Raw genomic sequence first — 24,218 nt, forward strand, 5'->3', positions numbered from 1 at the left:
TAACTACTTTCAGAAATCCAGTCCAGTCACTCTGTGAGTCCTACAGTCTGTGCGTCTTGGCTAAAATGCCATGCATTTTTCCTCCTTGGAAAAAAGTACTGGGGCCAGTTGGCTTATACGTTTACAGCTTCTTCAATAAGCTACTGCTCCTGCCTCCTGGTGTGCAGGTTTTTGTTCAAGCCTAGTACTAGCACACCTGATTCAACCTATCATCATTAAGCCCTTGAATAGTTGAGTCTGATTGAGTCTGTAACTGGACAAGACATGCCAACACAGTGAGTCTCCAGCATTTACAGATTTCAATGGGTTATTCATGGTGGGGGCTGGGCTTTATTAACCTGGCATACTAGATATTGTGCCATGTACGTTATACAGCCAGGTAGCTGACTAGAAATAGCTAAATAGTATGGCCTTTTAGCCAGGATAGGGCTTTATGAACAGAACCTCTGAGTCTGATTGGGAAGGTGATCACCCAAAAAATAGACTGTAGTAACATATGTCCGCCACATAGGGGCAGTACCACCAATTATTACTGCCATGTCCTCCGACAGCTGGCCAATGAAAATGTGTGTTTACTTCCGGAGAACAGTTCAAACGCCTTCTGCATGAAAAGATAGTAAAAAAAAAAAAAAAGGTATGCAATGAGATTATAGTTGCACTTATATTTTCTAAATCATTTGTCTAGTCTTGTATGACACTCAAACTGCTTCTGCTAGCTAGCCAAACGATGTCGCGGCTGTAGATTCAGTCAGTCTACTCGTTGATTGGCGACAAGTTAGCTAGCTACTTGTATGTAGCCAGCTTGTTGAGATCAACTAGTACACGCATCTTTTGTACATTGCTATATTAAGCCTAACGTTTACGTTAAAAAGGCACTGTAATCTGCTATCAATGAACCTAGTTAGACTGGGGCTAATCACCCAGAATCTCATCTCTCGATTTAAATGGAGTGTATGACTTAGACTAATGCGTTAGCTGCTTGCATAATTCTGAATGATCCTACATTCTGGAAAGTTCTGCTGCTTGCCTTTAGTTTTTTTCATAAGCCCTCAACGTTTCAATAACATCTACTCTCTTCGGTTGTGTTCATGCATGATCCTCAGGTAGCTAACCTACAGATGAGATGGAGTCCAGTGAGGATGGACTCAGTGTGGGGGGCTCTGTGGGAGATGAGAACTACTTCCTGGGATACACCTTTACCGACCGCTCCCACTCCAGCAGGGTGGTGAAGAGCATCATGGACCTGTGCCTAGAGGATGGATTGTTTGCTGATGTCAACATCACAGTGGATGGCAAGGAGTTCAACCTGCATCGCCTGGTGCTCTCAGCCCAGAGTAGTTTCTTCCGCTCTATGTTCACCTCCAATCTGAAAGAGGCCCACAACCGCTGCATTGAACTGAAGGATGTCAGTGCATCAGTCTTCCAGTTGCTAGTCGACTACATTTATCATGGAACCATCAAACTGAGGGTGGAAGACCTCCAGGACACCTATGAAATGTCAGACATGTACCAGTTAACTGCCCTGTTTGAGGAATGCTCCCGCTTCCTCTCACGCACAGTGGAGGTCAAGAATTGCCTGCAGGTGATTGGCTAGTTTACACATCATGGGTCATACGTCAACAAATCATTGCATTTGAATGTATGAATGCACTATTATGCTCTTATTTCTGTTAACGTCATGAACATAATTAGCCTAGGTGTGAAATCTGTCAAAGTATGTTATCCTGTCAGTGTAGCTTGTGTAGCCTACATCTTTCTGCCATGTGGTTGTCGGACGTACACATTCATCAGCACTGCTGGCGGTGTTCAGTTATTCAGTTGGTCACTCTTTCCTCCCTCTCCAGGTGATGTGGTTGGCAGACAGACACAGTGACCAGGAGCTGTACACTGCTGCTAAGCATTGTGCTAAAATCCATCTGGTTCAGCTACATCAGACTGAAGAATTCCTCAACCTGCCCCTCTGCCTGCTCTTGGACATTTTAAAAGGTTTGTGATCCATCCTATAGGCTACTCCTCCCACCTCAGCTGCATGCATACCAACAATGTGTTCTATATGTCGACTGCTTGTCTTTAGACTTGAGATGCAGCAGAGTCATGCTGTGATGTGTGAGACCTTTACTTTGCTTGTTGCAGATGGAGTCCCAACCTCTCAGAACCCAACCACGTCCATTCAGTCCTGGATAAATCACAACAGGGTGGAGAGAGAGGAGTTCGCTAGTGTTCTTCAGGAGAGCCTAAAGGTAAATTATATTTAAAAAAACAAAAAGTAAACACAAAGCTGGCCCATCTTCCTTTATGGTACCATAGATGAAAGAAATGTTCAGTAGTATTTCCATTTTGTGATTTATTTTCTTTGTCTCTAAATCCTCTCCTCGACCAACAGGAAATCGGCGAAAATGTCCACATCTACCTGATAGGGAAGGAAGAGACACGCACACACTCGCTGGCTGTGTCACTCCACTGCGATGAGGATGATGCCATCAGCGTGAGCGGCCAGAACAGCTTGTGCCACCAGATCACTGCGGCCTGTAAGCACGGAGGGGACCTGTACGTAGTCGGCGGCTCCATCCCCCGTCGCATGTGGAAGTGCAACATGCATACTATGGACTGGGAGCGCTGTGCCCCATTGCCCAGAGACCGCCTTCATCACACCATGGTGTCAGTGTCCAGCGAGGATACCATCTACTCCTTAGGGGGCAAAACCCTGCAGGACACACTATCCAACGCTGTCATATATTACACCGTCAAGGACAACATGTGGACAGAGACCAGCCAGCTGGACACGGCTGTGTCTGGGGCGGCAGGGGTTAACCTGGGAGGTACCATCTACCTGCTGGGAGGGGAGGAAAACGACATGGACTTCTTCACCAAGCCCTCCCGCCTCATCCAGTGCTTTGACACAGCCACTCAGAAGTGCCAGATTAAGCCCTACATGCTGCCCTTTGCTGGCTGCATGCACGCTACGGCCCACATGGACCTGATCTTTGTAGTGGCTGAGGGGGACTCTTTAGTGTGCTACAACCCTCTGCTGGAGAGCTTCACGCGCCTGCGCTTCCCTGAGGTGTGGAGCTGTGTGCCCTCTCTCTGGAAGGTGGCCAGCTGTAATGGCTGCATATACGTCTTCAGGGACAAGTGCAAAAAGGGTGACGCGAACACGTTAAAGTTCAACCCCGCCACCTCTGTCGTCACTGTCATCAGGGGGATCAAAATTCTCCTCACAAACTGGCAGTTCATATTGGCCTAAACGTTTCATTCATGGTTGTTGATGGCAGACCTCACTGTTGGAAATCATGTTAGACTGTTTGTTTTCCTACAAATGTATTGGTTTTGTTGTAGGTGTTGTGGTTTAAATCTTCCGTCCTTATCCAACCGTAAGAACACAGTAACAGCTCCTGTAGCATCCTTTTATAGGTGGGTTACAATGTCTCTTATTTGTAAGAATCACAGTCAAACATTTTTGGTTACAATTAGTGGTGTTACAGATACTGAACTGTGCCCTGCCTGTTTTCTGCCACACGCATGAACAGCTTCAAAATCACATCATATTTTCCATTTCACCAGTGTCAGTGTAATGGGCTCACTATGGGAGGTCCACTTTCCGCAAACACAAAATATCTGATATAATCTTTAGTTATCATTGTGACAGTCATTGTTACTGGTCTACATAAGAAGAACAATATTGTGATTAGCACTACAGTATAAGGTGTTGTAGCTTATTGTGTCTAAAAATGAATGTAAAATCCAGTTGGTGTGCATACACAGGACCATTGGGGATGTTTTGTAACTCTTTGTAACTTTCCATGACTTCTTGTCCTAAAATTGTATTTTCTTGCTGTTCATGTACATTAAATGTATCAATTATACAGTAAATGTGTGTATCTCTTTTGATGAATTAGCTGTTGAAAGATGTTCTGATATTATGAAGCTACTAGCCTTGTGGACAGTGATGTTTAACTGTTACCGCGTTGAGTTTCTAGCCTATGCTTTGTGTTAACGCAAGGAGTTATGCAATGACAAAAACATGACTTTTAACCTTAGAGATTTATCTTGGGAAAGGTAACGCATCTTGTGAATGGCAAGGCGATAAAAGAGCCTATTTGTATCCCTGTAGAGGGTAAAAGGGGACGGGGGGGGGGCTACACTGGAGTGGCCAATGGTCGGATCCCATTGATGTGTTTCAGGAGTCTGTGCAGCTGAAACCCAAGCTCAGTAACATGTCGGACTTTGTGAACTATTCTGAGCATCAGTTGCTGACGCCGAGGTGAGGGGTGGGGGTTGTAGGGGCACATACTGTATGTCCCTCCATAAGGCCCACCCACAGGAATTGCCAGCCACTACGAGCACCGTTTGACATGCAGCACCTCAATGTTGTGAAATAACTCTGTTTATAGCCGCTTCTCACAGTTCACAGACCCACATGAGAGAGACTGAGGTCAGATCCATTTGTGGGTGTATTTTTCTCTGTATAAAGTGTTGTGATGTTAGCATTTTACTGCAGCGTTTGGTCCAAGGGTTGTGTTTTTTGTGTGAGGAGAGACATGTAAGAGGCTGTTGTGACCTTGGGACTTTTCAGAGGGCAGAGCAGGAATCCTGCTGGGACACATGGTCCAGAGTGACAAGGCCATCTGCTGTAGCGCCAGCACGGGGAGGGAGGTGGTGGGGGGGTGGAAGCAGGGGCACTGAGAATTCCTTTCGCTGGGGTGTGGAAGGAGTAGATATTCTGGGATATCACTGCTAGCACTTCGAGCGTAGACGTGTTTCTTTAGCGTTTTTCGAGCAGAATTCTAAAGGGGACGAGTGAATACTTAAAGGTGAGGGAGATCATTGTTAGGTTGAGCGGAGGAACACGTTTGCCTCACCCTCCATCTCTCCCCTAAGTGATGAGCAATGAAGGTCTTTGTTTGTTGCTCCTTTAATGTGGTGGATCCAGTTTCTCTCCCGTCCCATCGTACCCGGAGCTGAAAGAGCTGGATCTGGGAGGCCTCCTGGCTCAGAGCTCTCAGAGGATCATCTTCACAGGGCTCTTTTGAGACGTAATCTGTGCATGGCGAGGATTTATGTTCTTGCTCCTCCACTGAAAGCAAACCACCTAAACGGATGAATATTTTTATGAGGCACCTTGTAGCAGAGATGGGCCAGGACCAAACCAAGCAGCAGATAGAGAAGGGCCTAAAGCTGTATCAGTCCAACCAGACGGACAAAGCCCTGCATGTGTGGACGAAGGTGTTGGAGAAGACCTCGGATCCTGGGGGGAAGTTTCGCGTGTTGGGTTGTCTAATCACAGCCCACTCGGAGATGGGGATGTATAGAGAGATGCTCAAGGTAAGAAGAGTCCCTTCACACTGTTTAAACCCATGTCCATTGTGCTCTACTCTCTGTGAGGATACTAGAACTATTGGTGGATTCTATTGGGGTTTTCAGTTGGAATTTTTGGTATTGAGAGAGGTTAGGGTTAAGATGATATGATCATTTGATCCATGCTGTACATATGTATTTAAATGTCTTGTATTGTCCTCTCTTTGACTCTTTGTGATTACCATATGAAGGTTAAACGAGAATATAGGTTTATGTTCACTCAGATTATAGGGAGGCTTCAGTGGGGTTGTGGATGAGCTATCTGATGAGGGGATGCTGCTCTCATTAATTATATGTGTCATCATGGGTGCCAGGAAGGGAGAGAGAAAGGCAACATCCTGTAACTCTTTTGTGGCAACATTTCAATAACATTCAAATAACCATGTAATGGTACTGTATCAGTGGAGGCTGGTGGAGGTAGAAATCGGAGGACAGGCTCACTGTAATGCATGGGATGGAATGAGGAATTGTATGAAACACACTTCTTTGATACCATTCCTCAGTCCATTTCATGAATTACAATGAGCCCGTCCGCCGATATCTACCTCCACCAGCCTCCACTGTACTGTATCAAGGGTTTCCTCTTGGGCTCCTTTGCTATCCTAGTTTAATCTTGAGTACCATGGGTTAATTTGTGGCTTCCGCAGGATATGGAGCAAAGTGAGCGCCTTGCAACCTGAGCTTCTATGTGGGGCGTTTTGTTGACATAAACATCCTTACTCACCCCGTCTCCCTACCCACTGCTTAATGAGGACTTCATTAACAAGTTACCATGCCCCCCAAAAACTGGAGAGCCTCCCACTTTAACTTAGGTCTCAAATATTTTGCCAAATCTATTTATTGATTTACTGTAGATTACAGCATTTAATAAATTCCATAATTCTATCCTGTTTAACTTGTTATTTTGATATATAATATTCACAGTGGTATTTGCCAACTTTTATCTTTGTTCAATCCTTTAACTCACCTACCCTTTGTGCCTACAGCATGCTCTGGCCCAGATCGACACAGCTAGAGAGATGGAGGACCCAGACTTCTTGACAGAGGGCTACCTGAACATGGCACGCAGTAATGAGAAGTTGTGTGATTACCAGAAAACAGTCTCATACTGTAAGACCTGCTTGAACATGCAGGGCACCACTGTCAGCCTACAGCTGAATGGTCAGGTGTGTCTGAGCTTGGGCAATGCCTTCCTGGGCCTCAGTGTCTTCCAGAAGGCCCTGGAGAGCTATGAGAAGGCCCTTCGGTACGCACATAACAATGACGACAAGATGCTCGAGTGCCGAGTTTGCTGCAGTCTGGGGAACTTTTACGTCCAGCTCAAGGTACAGTGTCAAGGAGCAAAGCACAAGTTTACTGGTTGTGTTTTTATCACACTTTTTATTGAGGAGTAGAGTTCAGAGCACAACGGAAGGATGTGATTGTGGTAAAGGAACCAGTATGTGTTTCCTGCTGTCCTTATCAAAGTGCGTGTTTGATATAAACTGCTGATATCTCTAAATCTGAAATGCTATTGCTGACTTTAAAGAGCGTTTTATTTCAAGGTGATACAAACTTGGCCTGTGGGATGATAGTAGTGATGGTCTAGTGATTGTGATCAAATGCAAGAACCCCTAGGGCCCCAATTTGCATGTCCAAAAATTGGGAAAATTGAGGCTGAGAGTAGAGGCTGAGAGAAAATTGAGATAGAGAGTTTTTGCTCTGTTCAGCACTATTTGCTGAATCAAATTGGGGCCCCTAGTGTTGGGCTCCTCTTAAGTTTCTCTATGCTGCTCTCAGAGAAGGCCTTAATTTCCTGACTACTCATGTAGAAACTCAGTTAAGATCTGAGGTAAGTTCCTAGTCAGTGTGATGTTCGGTAACACTTTACAGTACATTAAGTTGCCCCAATACCTGTGTAGTGGCACTGCAGTAACAAAAGTCAAAGTCAAAGTCAAAGTGGGTTTATTGTCTGTGAGCAGAGCAGTGAAATGTCTGGTATGCACAGGGCCTCAAAAGTGTCATGCACAATATACAATTAACACACATATAATATACAATAACATACTAAATGCTAAAATACATCTAAACTAAATTGCACAATATAAATACTTTTTTTTTTGGTTACATTTTATTTGTTACATAATAATTAGGCAATGATATGGTATATGTATTTAAGAGGGTTGTGTTATTACACAACTTGAATAAGGACCTGTAAGGAACAGCCCTTCATGCACAATAACACAACCTGCCATCTCCATTACATGTAATTCCACTCTATGTTATTACAGATTAGTAATGTACTACGTAACAGCATGTAAATACAATGTTGTAACTGAAGCACTGTAACTACAGTGTCACTACACAGAGATAGGGCTAACTTCATGTTTTTAATGTAAAGTGTGACCTGTTCATGCACAGCACAGTCATGTTTTCAGCAGTATAATAACACCAATCAAACATTGACAACAGTTATCATGCAGCATGTCTTGCACTGCAGAGGCTGACTGATCAAGGTAGGCCAGACATAGGCTTGTGGATTGTTGTCCCCTTGACACTGGAGATTTGTCAGACTAATCCCTGGATTCCCAGGGAGGATTGGTTTCAATGAGGTTGTGATGAGGTGGTGTTCAAAGAATGCACTCATATGTCAAGTTACTTTGTGAAACAAAAAATAGAATATGCTCCCTAAGTCTTTGAAATGCTCACCGATCCTTAATTGAATTCCTACTAGTAAACTAATGTCCAAAGATAGAACACTTAGAGGAAGTAAAGTGCATATCAATAATGTAGTGTCAGATATCTTGGTGTTGTATCTGAAGAGGGACATCATTTGTAATGGATGCTATTGTCTGTTAGTTAGATAGACAGTGTTAGATAGATACTGCCTCACTTCTACTGTACATGTGTCTTGGCAGGACTATGAGAAAGCCCTGTTCTTTCCCTGCAAAGCAGCAGAGCTGGTCAACGACTACGGCAAGGGCTGGAGCTTGAAGTATCGCGCTATGAGCCAGTACCACATGTCTGTGGCCTACAGGAAGCTGGATCGCCTGCCAGATGCCATGGAATGCTGTGAGGTATTGTTTACTAGTGTCTCAGAGACAACTCCGGCCCAGACCTCAATGATAGGATTTATCAGCAAAAAAGACAAGTACAGTAGGTCTTCTAACAAATCAAGATGGCAGTTGGTTTACCAACCACCTTGGTGCTGTATATACCGTGACTCCAGGGCTGTGTGTGATGTTGGGGCTGGAGATAGACCACTGTGCTATTGACAGGTGCAGCTGGCAGTTGGTCTGTTGTACCGGGGCCTTAAACCCTGACGAAAATATGCTCAGTGAGGTGCTGGTTTGAAGTGTTAATGAAGAGAGTGGCTTTAGTCTTAACTCTGTTCTAATTATGTACTGTGGAAACAAATAACTTGATGTCATTGCTTTGGACTGCAAAAGTCTTAGTGTAGAAGCTGAGCAGCAGGGGAGGGTTTCAGATTTAGCACTTCTGGGGAATACATTTAGCTACATAATGTATTCATCCTGTCATACTTCAAATGCCACAGTCCAAGTACAGAATCAGTGAGTAAAAACAATGGCAATGATGTCTCAGTTTTTCCATCAGTAGCTACAGATGGTTGTGTCAGAACTGTACAATACATATAGCAAATATACACTCACCGGCCACTTCATTAGGTACACCTTGCTAGTACTGGGTTGGACCCCCTTTTTAGCCCATCTGCTTCAAGGTTCGACGTGTTGTGCATTCAGAAATGGTCTTCTGCATACCTTGGTTGTAACGAGTGGTTCTTTGAGTTACTGTTGCCTTTCTATCATCTCGAACCAGTCTGGCCATTCTCCTCTGACCTCTGGCATCAACAAGGCATTTTCGCCCAGAGAACTGCCGCTCACTGGATATTTTCTCTTTTTCGGACCATTCTCTGTAAACCCTAGAGATGGTTCTGCGTGAAAATCCCAGTAGATCAGCAGTTTCTGAAATACTCAGACGAGCCCGTCTGGCACCAACAACTATGCCACGTTCAAAGTCACTTAAATCACCTTTCTTCCCCATTCTGATGCTCGGTTTGAACTTCAGCAGGTCGTCTTAACTATGTCTACATGCCTAAATGCATTGAGTTGCTGCCATGTGATTGGCTGATTAGATATTTGCGTTACCGAGCAGTTGAACAGGTGTACCTAATGAAGTGGCCGGTGAGTGTATGTTATAACTCTAGCTAGTTGGTGATTAAAAAAGATCAGATCAGAACTATTCATCCATTCATAAAAAGACAATGCACTGTCCCCCTGAACTTCTATAGCAAAGAAAAACAGCTGTGGTGATTTTGACCTCAGAGAGTAAAACAAGGGGGCTAAAGGTCAGTTGTGGATTGGTTTGAGAGGCATGTCACTCTAAAGTGTAACTCATGTGCTCCACAGGAATCCATGAAGATTGCTCTTCAGCATGGGGATCGTCCTCTTCAGGCTCTGTGCTTACTAAACTTTGCTGATATTCACCGCTGCAGAAACGACATTGATGTACGGTGACACTAGTCCTGAATGTTCAGTTAGGAACATAGTGTGATGTCATGTTCATGTATGAGATATTGAGCCTAATGCTAGGATCTCAGAAGCTCAGCAAGTTCTCAGTAGGTCCTTCACAAGATAAATATCTATAGTAACATTCCTAATAAACACTGTACGTTATTTAGAACACCAAAATATCCTGTTAGTTGAAGCTTCGCTTTGATATGTGCTCTTTCATCCTCTCTCCAGAAAGCCTCCCCTCGCTATGAATCCTCAATGTTTATTATGACAGAGATTGGAAATCGCCTTGGACAAGCACAGGTCTGCCTGGGAGTTGGGAAGTGTTGGCTCCAACAGAAAGAACTAGGCAAGGTTGGTTGATGTATTACGATCACATTAATCTCTCTTACAGACACAAGCATTCTGCAGCACATGGCTTGCATACAGTATGTACAATTTGATGATGACATTTCATGATTATATTGATTTACATGAGTGACTGAAATGAAGGTACACTCAGTATCTCAACAATGCTCCTGTTGATGATGTACCTGGCCTTCCATCTATCTCCCAGGCTCTTTATTCTTTGCAACGAGCACAGGAGTTGGCTGAGGCTTTAGGCACCAAGGTACAGTACTGTGCAGCTATTCCCCAAGTTAATAATAAATCATCATTATTAGCATGTGAAGTTATGTCCTCTCCTGTGTTGACTCTCCCTCTACCTGTGTCTCCTAGCTCCTAACACTGAAGGTGCACTGCCTGAGCGAGGGGATCTACCGCAGCAAGGAGCAGCAGGAGGAGCTCAGGGAGCAGGTGGTCAAGTTCCTGCAGTGTGTGGAGGAGCTGGAGCTCTATTGTGGAATGTGTGGCGAGTCCATCGGGGAGAAGAACCAACAGCTGCAGTCCTTGCCATGTTCCCATATCTTCCACCTCAAGTGGGTGCTCTTGCTCAACATATTAGGCCAGGGGACACTAGTGGAGGTAGAAATCGAAAGACAGGCTCCTTGTAATGCATGGAATGGAATGAGGAATGGTATAAAACTCCTCCACACGTTCCTCATTCCATTCCATGCATACAATGAGCCCATCCTCCGATGTCAGCCTCCACCAGCCTCCCCTGTATTAGGCATACTATATAACTTACGTATGTAAAATATGAGATTTTCCAGTTTAACAGCAGAGGACAATTTTATATTTTTGTTCTGGCATAATGTTTATCAATACTCATTGAGCTGTCAATAGAGACAAAATGCACACTTTCTGTAAAAATCATGCCTAGTGTGCAATTCATGCCTTTCAGAGTGGTTTGCTAAAATGCTCTGAAGACATTTAGAGAGTTTGTTAATGTTAACTTAGGGTATTTTACCCCTTCAGATGCCTGCAGACAAATGGGACAAAGGGCTGCCCTAAATGTCGTCGTTCCTCTATGAAGCCTGGATTCGTGTGAGGGTATGCGGCTGTGTGCCTGCCATGGACCTGCAGGACACTCCATGATGCCCCAACCTCAATCACATAGACTCCTGTTAGCACTGAGGGCCCCTGGATGTGCTCAATGAAGGCATGCAGTCTGATCACTCACTGCTCTGCACAGAGGATGCACAACGGAACTAACTCCCCCAGTGTGAGGACAGACATCAGTACTAAGACCACTGTAGAGGTCACTACTGCTTTTGTACAGAAAAGGAAGGTACAAGTATAAACTGGTAATCATACAGTTTATTTTGTATATTTTGTATTTTGGAGTGCTGATGAAGTAATGCCTCTTCATGGCCATCTGTTTTGGAATCCAGTTAGAAATAAACTTGGATCAGTCAGATAAGCTTTTGTATTATAATGTTCTCCTCTGTAGCCACTGGAGGATTTCATTGTCATGTTCAGACTATATGTTAAAAGACAATTGTTTGGAATTCAATTAAATCATCGGGATCTTGGCCACAGGGTATATTCACCACATTTTCTTTTAGATAAACCCTTTTTAATGTTAAATGAGATGCAGTGACCAGCCATATGTTTTATAATACTCTATCTTTTTAATGGTTTCAAACACGAGGATGAATAAGAGATATAGTATATCAACTTATAGAATGTTTGTGATATACTTTTACTTGTTTAAAGATAAGCTCTGGGATATGACGTCATAGCAAAAACGAGTGGGGCGACGCTGCCAGAGATTTTCAAAACCGGAGATGCAACACACTAGAGAATAGAGCGTGTTGCGACAGAGCCCATGTATCACGTTTTGTTGTGCAGTTGTGATCATCTCCGGTAGAATTAAAATATCTTTGGTTCTCATCCAGGCAGCTGTTTACTTTAGGTATAGAAAAAAATATTTGATGAAAGTTGTGCTTTTCACGGGCATGACATCATATCCCAGAGTCTACTTTTAAATTGTTTGATTTAGGTGGAGCATTTTATAAATATCTTAACAAAACTAAAAACTAGTATGTCTTTACCAAACTACAGGGGTATGCAGCTCTTTCCCTTATTCTACGTGATTAAGGAACAGTTCAACACACATTGTGTTATCAGTATAAATTCCTATTCTATCCAGCATTTATTTATTTATTTATCATTTATTTCTGGAAAAAAGGTTTGTTTGAGTCTAACATTAAGAATTTGTTGCATTTGAAGTCAAATGATTGTTGAGAAGGGTAACTTTATATATTAGTGGGAAACGATCTTGTCTGACCAATCACTATTGCATGTTCAAAAATAAACTGCAAGGTATTTATTATTCTCATGTATTTCTGTGATAGTACTGTATTTTGACTTTTGTTGTCATGTAAATATAATTGATACTGTTGAATGAATGTTTACTGTTATAAGGGTAACATCCGAGGCTAGGATGGTGAAATATTCAGACAATATTTATCAACAGGATTTGTTTGAAAAGAGGAGGCATGGTAATTAAAGATACAACAGTTATGGAAAACAGCAGGGGTCGGTTTCCCGAAAGCTTCATAACTAAAGTAGTACTTTTTTTCTTTTGACAATCCAGGCCCACTCCCCATCTAGACCAGAAAAGTTCATTAGTTCATGCATACAAGATTGACTTTTAAACACTGATTTTATAATTGCTACTCTCTTGCGGTTTTGCAGCGGTGTTGCCGTGAGAAATTAAATACTACTTAAGCTTTCGGGAAACTGACCCCTGTAACACCATGTGGATAGTAATTGCATGTAGTAAACAAATACTTGATTCATATATGGATTTGATTATGGAGAGTCACTGTATGCACAGACATGATGACTTTTTATTTATTTATTGATTTCCATATTTTTGTAATTGTTTATCACAATTTTCTTACAGATTTTCAACATGTTTTGAGAGCTATCCACATACTCATTTTACGGTATTCATTTCATTTTAGTCGCCCTTATTTATCAGCTTAAAGGTCCAGTATGTAGTTTGTAGATCATATGATGAAAAACGTTTAGTGAAGAGTGCTGTATTAGTTAAAACAAAGCGTTTTCTAAAACCTGTTATCGGATAGGACACTGGCCTTTATGTGGCTTTTTCCACGTTTGGTATGTTTACAAGGATATGCACATGTTTGGCTCTATCAGAAAACATAGCATATGCACATATTCAAATTTTCAGTGTGGCCAGCGGGGGCAGCAACATGCAAAACTACATACTGGATCTCTAAGACTCTAGATCCCTAAGACAGAATGTTGATAGGTTCCCTCTTCACATTGGCAAGCGTGGGGTTATCCTAAGGATTTCAGCCCAGGCAATAAGGCAGCTTTGTATGGTGAAGGATTTTGCAACATAACCAGGATTTATATGTAAGGAATACATTCAAGAAACCAAACATACAGCGTTAGTCAAACCATGAGTCATTACAGGCAGCCGTTTTACCCCAAATAAGATTTTTTATGAAACATTTGAAATATGTTAATTATTTTATTATGTTGGTGTTTGGATGTCCCTATATAAACTAATCAGCTACTAACTGTAATAATAACTTGCATACAATGAGAAAGTGCTGTCCATTTAGCAGAGGTGGTTCAGTAAGCTAAGTTTGTGATGAGTAACCTTGAGACGTAAATACTTGTATTAAATCCCTCTCTATCAATAAAGCGTACAGCAGTCTATTCAGTCTTGACCTTGTCTTTCTACTATTGGACAGCACTGTCTCATTATGTTCTGATCTAGCCCCTTGCACCTGATGCAGAAAGCTATTGAACATACACTAGAGCACATAAATTCTCCCAATTTTATTTTGGAACCTTTTTTCTTCTTCAATTTGTTATATATTCTACCCTGATTGAAGGCTTACATGCGGCACATCACCCCATTTACAGATACTAATTTGGTAGAAATAATATTTGTAGAGAACTTTGTTTGACTGTTTGACCTTTTACCTACTATATTTTCATATCCACTTGCTTTCCCTAAGACGATGAATATGATTTGAGCCTAATAGCTATTTGCTATTGCTGATAACCTTAGAAGAAACTGTTCTTTCAATGGTTTAAACTACCTCTGCTTGTCTTTCTCCATACCATGCCTTCAAGGTCAACCCAAGTCCTTTTTAAAATGTAGAACTGTGATCAGGGAATTTTACCAAATATCATAATGTGACATATTATTCCTTATTTTTAGGGATCAGAGGAAGTTATCATCATAAATGATAGCTTGAAACTCTAAAGATCACTAATCACTAACTTTGGATCTGTATGATGACAATCACTTATAAATGGCTGAGCTATGAGTTCATAAGAATGTACTCAACACATGAAAATAGAAAGTAAGGACAACATATCAAATGATAATATTTGGTAAAACTCCACTTCAGGAACCGAGGGGACAGACACTATATACCATGTACTGTACATGCAGCTTTTCTATGGAATTATTTAAATAAAAATATGTATCCTAACTGCATTGCAAGTGATTTCTCTCTGTCTTACCTAACTACTGCAAGATATCTTTGTTTCTCACTAATGTATCATCACTCTAAATGTATCACCACCAGTATCACACGTGTTTGGTACTATTCCTCATCTCATTCCAAGCATTACAATGATTTATGAGTTACTGGATTAGATCTTATGCATGATATTAACAATGAGGAAGTTAAGTAGTTAGCTCATGTACAGTAATGTGTACTGAACCAGTTTATCCAGTCTGTCAACACTGACAAAGGTCCACCTCACCATCGACAGCATTTAGAGCAGAACATGCATTCTATCTTGAGTGAGAACGGTGAGGTTGGTGGAAGAGTAGTCTAATGGCAGCAAGAGCTTCATTTTCTGAGGAGGACCTGCTCTGTCCGTTGTGCTGTGAACTGTTCGTCCTTCCTGTTGTCCTGAAATGTGGCCATAACTCCTGCAAAGCTTGTTTACAGAAACACTGGGAATGGAAGAGATGTCGAGAATGCCCTGTGTGCCGTACAATGTCAGTCTCAGAGAGGCCTCCTATCAATCTGGCACTAAAGATAGCAGTGGACACTTTGAAACAGCAGAAGATATACGAGAACACAGAGGAACGTTGCGTTCTTCACAATGACAAGCTGAGGCTTTTTTGTCAGAATGACGAGAAACCAATCTGTCTTGTTTGTCAGGCATCAAAGGAGCATAAAGTCCATGACTGCTATCCAGTGGAAGAAGCAGCTAAAGAACGAAAGGTGAGACAGCGCTCAATAATACGCCACACTTTCTATGGAAATATTATATCGATTTTGTTTTGCACATACATATCATTTTCTAAATCAATATAAGGAGAGAATACAGTAAAATATACCACTTTGGTACACCACCAAGCAGAATTTCCTTTTAATCAACATTGAGTTAAATGCCTCATACAGTAGGAAAGTATTGACCACAAAAGCTTACATCCAGTGCTATAGAGATTTTGATTTGTGTGCTGTGACCAAATAAGCATGACTGGATCAAAACTACCATAGGCCCTGGGGCTAATCGCTTTTTCTAGACCCACCCCCCCTCCCAACTTAAAAAAGCATAGACCTCATCACTACATTCACTATAAAAGTGTGAAGACAGTTATACCACTAACACGCACCATCATCAGAACATGATACCAGAGATGACCACTTGTATTATCATCGTCATCATGTTCAAGGGTGTTGATAACACTGCAACATAACAGCACAAAGTACACAAGACACATTGTAGCAGTAATTGTCATGCAGCACCATCATAGTTGCACTTTCCTCTAATTTCTAGTGTACCTTTTTGCTGGGGGGCTGCAGGGCCTCTGCTACTCCAGTGGCTGTGTCCGGCACAGCACTGTGGTCATTAATTCAGGACTGACTATGTCGGCCTACCAATTGCAAAGTAATTGTAGTAATGTTTTTAAACTAAAGCTTCAGCTTCAGTAAACCTGTGCGTTAATACAGTGCTGCAAATAAACATTCTTGGTGATGAAGTGCAATATTCATAGCTCCATGTTAACATCTGATGGGTGTTTTTCTTTTTTTTTTTTTTACTAATATTTCAGATAGAGGTCTCAAAAAAGCTAGATGCTCTACAGAAACAACAGAAATTACTAAACAAGACTAAAGACGACTGGGAAGAAACCAAAATATACATCAAGGTAAAATTATAGTTTTCTTATGTCCAGAATTCATTTAACTCACTCATCATTAGTAGTCATTTTAAGAACAAAGGTTTCATATTAATGTATCACTGTAGAGCCAAGCTGACCAAACGGAGAAACTGATCAAGGAGGAGTTTGAGAAGTTACACCACTTTCTATGGGAGGAGGAGAAAGCTAGATTGGCAAATCTTCGACATGAGGAGGACAAGAAGACCCAGGTGATGTGTGTGAAGCTGGAGCACATTGAAGGAAAGATTGCGGTCCTCTCTGACACTATCAGTGAGATAGAGATCGCTTTAAGAGCAACTGATGTGCTGTTTTTACAGGTACATATTTGCTGTTCTTCCTGTACTGAAACATTTAAACAATAAAGAATATAACTCTAACTACATTAACATAACATACAATAACATACATTCCATGATTCTGCCCCCAGAACTACAAGCTGACAAAGAGCAGGTATAGTATGTTTACCGACTAAAGAAACCCTAACCCTAACCCTTTCTTAAAAAATGTGAACTTTATTGATTATGAATCCAACATGTTCTAGGGCCAACTACACCATACGGGAGCCAGAGTGTATACGAGGTATTCTGATAGATGTTGCAAAGTATCTGGGATCACTTAAGTTTGGAATCTGGAAGAAGATGGTAAAAATTGTCCACGCTGGTGAGCCCCTTTCCATTCCAAAATTCCATGTGCAAAATGTGGTGATAAAGAACATTGTTTGTCTGTATGACTCCTTGTATATAAAAAATTTTTTTTTTGTAGCCACATACACAATGCAACCTACTGATAGAATATCGGTTTACAAATCAGTAGTCAACACACAGATTGTCAGGGAAAACAAAATTGCTAGAAATTAAAATAAATACAGTATGTATTAAATAAGACTGTAAGGTTGAGTGGACATTGCTTCTTCTTCCAGCTCCCGTCACTCTGGATCCCAACACAGCACAGTGCAATTTGAGGTTCTCTGATGAATTCACTAGTGTGCAATACGGCAGCAAACAACTCCTTCCTGACAACCCTGAACGCTGCAATAGCCGCATATCGGTGTTGGGTGCCACTGGGTTCACCTCTGGAAAACACTGCTGGACTGTGGACGTGGGACAGAGCTGTGAATGGTACATTGGGGTGGTCAGGGAGTCCATCAGGAGGAAGAGTACCATCTTCCTGAACCCAGCAGAGGGCTTCTGGGTCATTGGTGTGTGTAATGGAGACACGTACTGGGCTCAGACCGCTCCTCGTACTCAGCTTGTAGTGAAGAAGAAACTCCAGCGCATTACTGTTGAGCTGAACTATGAGAAAGGAAAGGTGGTGTTCCTCAATGCCGTAGACTCAACACCAATACACACGTTCAAAGACAAATTCACAGAGAGAGTTTTCCCCTATTTTGCACCTGGGATGTGTGAGTTAGGGAAAAGCTCAACCCCACTAACAATTTGTCCCCAGACGATAGCTATGCATGTATGATGTAGAGGAGCTTACATTGTTGACCATTTCTGCATTAAGTGTAGCTGACACTCATTGACAACATTTTAGACAAATGTGGTGGATGTTATTTCCCGACAGATGAAACAATTGTCAATATAGACTGTCAGGGTTTATCAGTAGGTTGCACCATAGTTTGCTTCATTAATAAAGTCATTACTGGACCTCATGTATTGGAGTGCATCTGTGTTTATAAGAACTGTTATATAGTTATCTAGCACTTAAATCATTAAATAATGGAAAAATCATTCAGCATTAACTTAATAATTTTGCTCAAATATGATCATCCTCTTTATATAGTTTGCAGTCATTCACAGACTGAATTAAACATTTCAATTATTCTCTTTCTCTTTGGTTTTTGTTTTCCTTGAGGTTGCCATGTCTTTGAGTTTATTATCCAGCTTTCTATGCAGATAGGCCTTTTTGTTTGGATCGACAGACTTGTCCTTGTGTCCACTGCCAGCATAAAGCACACCCTCTTTGCTTATCCTCATCCGGGCATGGCTCTTAGCCAAGTCTCCACAGCCATGGACCTAGAAGATTCACAACACACATTGAATGAGTCAGCGAGAGCAGGCAGGTGCAGCAGGAAGATTAACGACACAGAATTAAAATGTAGATAATCAATCATATAGTAATGCAGTGAGGGCAAACCAGTTTTGCTTTCTATCCATGGCTACATCTGGTAACAATGGTTCTTACCTCAGGTATGTGGTGACTAAGGCAGTATTGCCTGTTACAGAACAGGCATAGTTGTCCTAGCATCAGCACAGAAGCTTTACACTTGACAAAACTGCACACGCTTTCTGCCTTCACCACAGCGTTAATAAGGGTGTCAAAGTCATCATCCACAGCAGCAGCAGCAGCAATGTCACAGGCTCCTGCTTTAGTTTTCTTTCCTTGGGGAGAAATGACGGTGTATCAAAAAATGAAGCAATCTCAGCACCAACATGTAAGCAATGACAGATAAGTCTTAATAAATGTTCATCCTCAGGCCATCACTAATCGTCTTACCAACCTTTAGCAGAGGACTTGGTCTTCTTAGCAGACTGAGCCTGCCCTTTGCTGTCTAGATGCTTCTTCTGCTGGGCATTCTCCTCCCTCTTCTGCTGCTCCCTCCGCATACGTTCCAGATGTAAACTCTTCAAATCTAACGAGGGTTGAGATGATGAGGGCCCTCCTTGGGGCTCTGGAACAGACTTCTCTTCCAAGTCAGCTGCTGGCTGTATGGGTTCCACTGCCACAGCCTCTTCCTCAGGTCCTCCTGCTGCCAGTGGTCTAGAGACGGTGATGCATCTGTCTCTGCCCTCTCCCTGGCTCTCATGCCTCAGCCCCAGCTCCTCTGAGACCTGATGGACCAGCAGGCGGTCATGGGAGTTCAGTGATGGTGGGAACTGTATTTCAGTCTGGTCTGGGTCCTTCAGAAAGCGCTGGATCTGCTCCTTGATCTCCATGTATTTGTTCTTTGTCTGTTCCTCATCTGTGGGCGTGGAGGGGCTGGCTCTGCTTTGTGTGGTGCGAGCACCTGAGCGGGCCTCTCTGCCCTTGTCTTCTCTCTTCTCATTCACAGTGGGTTTCTTGTGTCCTGACTCCACCTTGCTACCAGGTTGACTCCTAGCCTTCTGCTTGAAAGATGTGGAGCTGTTAGCATTAGCCTCTTTGGGATCGCGGGTGTAGTTCTGTGGGACTATGTCCTGAAGGTATTCAAAGGCTGTCCGGACGTCTCCATGCTCAGTCATGTGGTCGATCAGGGACTTGAGGAAGCCATGGGTCTGGACGGTCTGTGTGTCACACACTAATGCAAGATGACGTCTAGCACGGGTAACAGCCACATTTATCCTTCGGTCTTCAGCTAGGAATCCAACTTCACCTGAAGGACCAAAACACAAAGTGCATCAGTATAATTGTAGAAAGAAACCACAAGGAATTGTCTTATGACACATTAACACTTCTCATGCTGCTCCATAAACAGATAACATACATTACCTTTCCTGTTTGATCTAACCAACGTCAACACAACAGCCTCTTTCTCTCTCCCCTGAAAGCCATCCACAGACTTGATCTCCAGCTCCGGATGCCTCGCAGACAGCCGCTGACGCAGAAGATGCACCTTTAAAACAGACAACACCAAGCTTTACATCAGCCTCTGCATCTTATTTATTCATTTACAATTAATAAGTTAATTGTACAATGACTTACCTGCAAATTGTATGGGGCAATAACAGCTATGTCTTTGGCCTTTACCCCAGCTTCAGTCAAGGCTTTTATGTGTAGTTCAACAATGTCTACCTCACCTAGGGGTTGGTCAGAATATGTTTGTTAGACTTTAAGTCCTCAAAAGAGGCCACCGAGATTGCTGGGAGAATTTGTACGCAGTATTCTGACTTGTAGGGGGTATTCAGGAGAGGGAAGCTGACCTTGATTGCCTTTGGATTGCTCATCTGTGACTTCCATTTCGCTCAGCCCACAGCCTGCTGTGTCAATGAGAAGAAGAGGGGTACTGGTCTCTTCTACACTGGCAATTCCGGGCAGATCCCTGCTCAGTGGAGAGACAATGTTATGGCTGTGTTCCTTAACCCTCAGTCAAATGACTACCAGATGTGAGATTTATTTTCTCCTGAGAATGCTTACTTTAACAAGTGCTTCTCCACAGTGCTGTGGGCAGTCAGTTTCCCCTGGTACATCTCTGTTGAGGCCCACTGCATGATTGCACTGTTCATGCGATACTGCACAGTGAGCATCCGGACCACTGAGTCCCCATACTTCTGGATAAGTCTCTCCATAAGACTAACAGACAAGCCTTTTGATGCAGCCCTGAAAGAGCAAACACAATGCACTTGGATAAGGATGGTCACTACTTAGGAGATTTGAAAAATGTATCACCTCTATAAGGTGAAATACATCAAATAACTGAATACATATTTTCGATATACTGTGTAGTTCCCTTTGAGATGTTAACAACATATAAAGCCTTAATTACGCCTGTGATTTAATGGTAGGCGGTAGCTGCTTGTAGTCTCCAGCCAGAATGCACTTGCGTGCTTTCAGAAGGGCGATCCAACAGCTGCTCTCCAGAGCCTGGGCACACTCATCTATCACCACCCAATCAAAGTGGCCCACTGGCAGGTGTTTCAGAGGCCCGTCATCACAGGCGCCTGCGTGGAGGAACACAGTCAAGCGTCTTAATAAAGTGGCCTAAAACTACCGTTGTCCTTATTGCTAACACGCCAATTACTTAAGCGAAGTTGAGGGCCAATACTGATAAGTTTGGAGGACATCACTCACCCGTGTTAGTGGATAAAACAACATCTGCACTTTTGAGGATTTGAGCGATGGCTGTTGTTTCCCTGGTTCTCAGTTCTTTTCGCAGCTCCCCGATTTCCCGTTTAAGGCCAATCTGTTCTCCTTTATTGCGCATCTTCTTCATTCCCATCTTGGCAATACACAAAGAAAATTATATTGACAACAAAGCCTGAATGAATGGAGGTGGTAGTAATGTATCAGTTATACTGTACAAGAGACAATCTATATCTATGGCTGTGTTTCATGTAACAATATTAACATTACATCTGATCCAAGTGTCTCAGTTAAACATCTAACATCATGCTGGTGCTTACTTACAAAAGCTTTATCAATGTCTTTGCGTATGTCAGCTATGATGTTGGTGTTGTCACTGTGAGCAATGACGGCGTCCAGTGAGTGTTTCTGTATGGACTCCAGCAGTCTGGCAGGGTGGCCCAGTCTCAGCACCTTGGCCTTTGCCTTGGCCAAGCGCTCAACCAGATTATCCACAGCCACGTTGGAGGAGGCACAGCAAAGGATCTAGACCAACAGAGTGTGTCCCAATGAGCATACAAGGTCGCCGGATCATTCTATGATTGGGGGTAAGTATGATTAAGTTTGATTTCATGAACACCAATTATGACTTCATCTCTTTATACCTTTTGGCCTTGTTGTATTGCTTGGAGGATGACTTCAACCACTGTGGTAGTTTTCCCAGTCCCTGGTGGCCCATGTATCACAGCCACCTCCCTCTGAGATAAAGCAAAGGACACAGCTTCTCGCTGAGAGTCATCCAGTCCCGCGTTGAGGAAAGCTATATTATCTATATAAACAAGCGAGACATATCAGCAATTAGTCTCATAAAACAGATCAATCACCTGTTGAGGTTGAAGAATTACCACTAGGTGTAAGAACACTGTGTAAGAATAGAAAGTGATCCAATCAACCAGAAATCAAGGTTTATAGGCAGCTCAAGTGTGACGAAAGCCAAATATTGGGTCATTCTATGAGAAAAGGGAGGAGAAAGATGCTATACAGATGTCTAAAAAAGGCAGTCTTACTTGTTTGTAACGGAGAGCCAGGTTCTGAATAGCCAAAGAGAACACTAATCAGAGAGGATGCTGGTCCATTGCTGTATCCATTCAGAGCATTCAGGGCACTGCGGAGAAAAGACAACACTTGCAATTAATATGGCCTGAAAAAGTAATTGAAAGGATTTTAAAATACATAAATGTATTCAAGCCAGATGATACGCATTGACTGCGCATACAAAACTGTAATTCTCACTCACTTTTTCATGCGTCTGTAGGTCACGTCATTCGCCAGCTTCATGAGGTTGAAGAGGGCATCCGTGTCGACATTGAGACTCTCCTGGGAGTCTTCGAAGGCTACTGTTATGTGTGTTTGGCTGATGCGTGTCACCACCCCTGTGCCGAGCTGGGAGGATGGACTGCATCCTTCTGAGTCATACAGACCAACTATGTCCCCTGTAATGACAGTCAATTCAGTGATATAGAGAGATAGGCCTAGGTTTAATGGTATCCACTCACTGAATTCCAAACTAACCTATCTTTGAAAAATGTCAAGCTGATGTACAGTACATGGTGGATGCATGTCAATCCCCTCCATTCACATATAAGCGTCACAATCAATTAGATTTTGAAAATGATAGACCTAGTTGTGAAAAATGAAAGTTCAACTTCCTTACCAGGTCCAAAGCTGTTACTTGGGAGAACTGAGTCAGCAATGTGTTTTCTTGGCTCCAGAACAAAAATAGACCGGCCATATAGACCAGTTGACTGACTTCCTATCTGAAGTTTCAGCAGACATACTCCTTTGCTCTGAAGACCCTTGAGAGAGACACTCTCTTGCCATATCCTTCAGATATAAAACAAGAGTGGGTAAAAATGTCAGTAAAAATGGTATTGGTTCTTCTGGAACTTAAGAATCATTGTCAGAGGCTTTAAAAGGTATGCCCTCTCTCAAGCAATGGTACAGAGTGCCAATGGTCACATGCTTATCCTCTGTAATTCCGCTATAGTGGAGGACCATACCTGGTCTCGTCGATCTCTGCTTCCCTTTCCTCCTGTAAGAGCTCAAGGGTCTTGGAGACCCAGCGTTCCACTTCCATTATTCACTGACAACAATAACACAAGCAAATAACCTGTCAATAAAGCATTACAGACGCCAGAACATTCAATTTACCATATGACATTCCCATATGACTTTTCTGATTGACAACATGACATTTTTACGATAGGATCAGTGACACATGTTTGGCCAAGGGAAGATGTCTAAAGCCCTAAATCTAAACCGAAATGTGTATAGTTGTTGGTGTGCATAATGTCACAGGTGTAACAGTTCCCCTATACTGGTGGTTAATACTGCCAGGACTTGAGCTAGAAGTGCATTGTAGGCTATGCTAGAGTGAACATGATGATGTGATTTCTTCTTTTTAAAACAAATAGTGCCATGCTTACTTTTTAATTTCAAACTTTCTCAACGATGCACCATATATAGCAGAATATATATATATATAAAATCATGCCAGAGATAAAGGGAACTATGGTGAGCAAAACCAGCTAGGATAGATAGTGGTCTGGTAGCTAGCTAGACCAATGGCTAACGTGTGCTGTAGCACTAGGAGCTGTCATCTATAAACATAGCAATATATACAGTTTGAATGTCAAGGGTCCCCTGACCTATATGATTCCATTTCCAGAATGACAACAAACCTGAAAGAACTACCTGAATGTTGAATCAGGTATAAGTCAAGTTGAGTTCAGCAGCTTGCAAATACATATCTTTCCTTCGTTAGTGGATCTCTTAAAGAGTTTACCAGAAATATTGGAGGTTACCACCACCTACTGATCTGGAATGGGCACTACATCAAAGGGGGTGTAAGTCTATTTTATTAGGTTTGATTCACAAATAAAAGTCCTTTTCTTTTCTTCAAAAATGTATTGTAATTTCTATGCACATTTTCATTTGCAAAACCATGTGCTTCTTTGCCAAAAACGTGTTTTTCT

The 24,218-nt window shown here is 42.4% G+C and overlaps 4 protein-coding genes across 5 annotated transcripts; 3 read left to right on the forward strand and 1 right to left on the reverse strand.

Moving 5' to 3' along the window:
* Nucleotides 1-1,107: 1,107 nt before the first annotated feature.
* On the forward strand, nucleotides 1,108-3,827 carry kbtbd4 (kelch repeat and BTB (POZ) domain containing 4). Its single transcript, XM_083667421.1, has 4 exons — nucleotides 1,108-1,582; nucleotides 1,845-1,986; nucleotides 2,134-2,240; nucleotides 2,384-3,827. The coding sequence occupies exons 1-4, from the start codon at nucleotides 1,124-1,126 to the stop codon at nucleotides 3,242-3,244; spliced, it is 1,569 nt and encodes a 522-aa protein (XP_083523547.1). The 5' UTR covers nucleotides 1,108-1,123; the 3' UTR covers nucleotides 3,245-3,827.
* Nucleotides 3,828-5,097: 1,270 nt separating this feature from the next.
* Nucleotides 5,098-12,394, forward strand: rapsn (receptor-associated protein of the synapse, 43kD; the record flags this gene model as incomplete). Of its 2 annotated transcripts, XM_083667348.1 has the most annotated exons (8): nucleotides 5,098-5,322; nucleotides 6,342-6,680; nucleotides 8,253-8,411; nucleotides 9,762-9,860; nucleotides 10,098-10,220; nucleotides 10,423-10,476; nucleotides 10,584-10,783; nucleotides 11,223-12,394. In XM_083667348.1, 8 exons carry the CDS (start codon nucleotides 5,098-5,100, stop codon nucleotides 11,293-11,295), a joined length of 1,272 nt encoding a protein of 423 aa, XP_083523474.1. In that variant the 3' UTR covers nucleotides 11,296-12,394. The 2 variants fall into 2 exon arrangements, with proteins under 2 accessions (XP_083523474.1, XP_083523475.1); XM_083667349.1 differs by lacking the exons at nucleotides 10,098-10,220; nucleotides 10,423-10,476 and having other exon boundaries at nucleotides 5,131-5,322.
* Nucleotides 12,395-15,036: 2,642 nt separating this feature from the next.
* On the forward strand, nucleotides 15,037-18,248 carry LOC310801903 (zinc-binding protein A33-like). Its single transcript, XM_083666092.1, has 6 exons — nucleotides 15,037-15,481; nucleotides 16,315-16,410; nucleotides 16,509-16,739; nucleotides 16,850-16,872; nucleotides 16,964-17,082; nucleotides 17,342-18,248. Exons 1-6 carry the CDS (start codon nucleotides 15,086-15,088, stop codon nucleotides 17,887-17,889), a joined length of 1,413 nt encoding a protein of 470 aa, XP_083522218.1. The 5' UTR covers nucleotides 15,037-15,085; the 3' UTR covers nucleotides 17,890-18,248.
* Nucleotides 18,240-23,997, reverse strand: ighmbp2 (immunoglobulin mu DNA binding protein 2; the record flags this gene model as incomplete). Its single annotated transcript, XM_083666090.1, has 16 exons — nucleotides 23,938-23,997; nucleotides 23,244-23,326; nucleotides 22,898-23,067; nucleotides 22,481-22,676; nucleotides 22,251-22,348; nucleotides 21,849-22,012; nucleotides 21,529-21,729; nucleotides 21,193-21,340; nucleotides 20,888-21,062; nucleotides 20,539-20,721; nucleotides 20,325-20,443; nucleotides 20,107-20,201; nucleotides 19,894-20,017; nucleotides 18,926-19,777; nucleotides 18,610-18,806; nucleotides 18,240-18,440 (listed from the first exon to the last, which is right to left on the reverse strand). The coding sequence occupies exons 2-16, from the start codon at nucleotides 23,318-23,320 to the stop codon at nucleotides 18,240-18,242; spliced, it is 3,000 nt and encodes a 999-aa protein (XP_083522216.1). The 5' UTR covers nucleotides 23,321-23,326; nucleotides 23,938-23,997.
* Between the last annotated feature and the right edge of the window lie 221 nt (nucleotides 23,998-24,218).

This window comes from Argentina silus (assembly GCF_951799395.1).
Source record: "Argentina silus genome assembly, chromosome: 3".
Taxonomy (NCBI): domain Eukaryota; kingdom Metazoa; phylum Chordata; class Actinopteri; order Argentiniformes; family Argentinidae; genus Argentina; species Argentina silus.

Coding starts and splice junctions, on each gene's coding strand:
- kbtbd4 (XM_083667421.1), top strand. CDS start 1,124: ATGGAGTCCAGTGAGGATGGACTCAGTGTGGGGGGCTCTGTGGGAGAT. Junction 1,583..1,844: donor AGGTCAAGAATTGCCTGCAG/GTGATTGGCTAG, acceptor CTCCCTCTCCAG/GTGATGTGGTTGGCAGACAG. Junction 1,987..2,133: donor GCTCTTGGACATTTTAAAAG/GTTTGTGATCCA, acceptor TGCTTGTTGCAG/ATGGAGTCCCAACCTCTCAG.
- LOC310801903 (XM_083666092.1), top strand. CDS start 15,086: ATGGCAGCAAGAGCTTCATTTTCTGAGGAGGACCTGCTCTGTCCGTTG. Junction 15,482..16,314: donor AAGCAGCTAAAGAACGAAAG/GTGAGACAGCGC, acceptor CTAATATTTCAG/ATAGAGGTCTCAAAAAAGCT. Junction 17,083..17,341: donor GGTAAAAATTGTCCACGCTG/GTGAGCCCCTTT, acceptor TTCTTCTTCCAG/CTCCCGTCACTCTGGATCCC.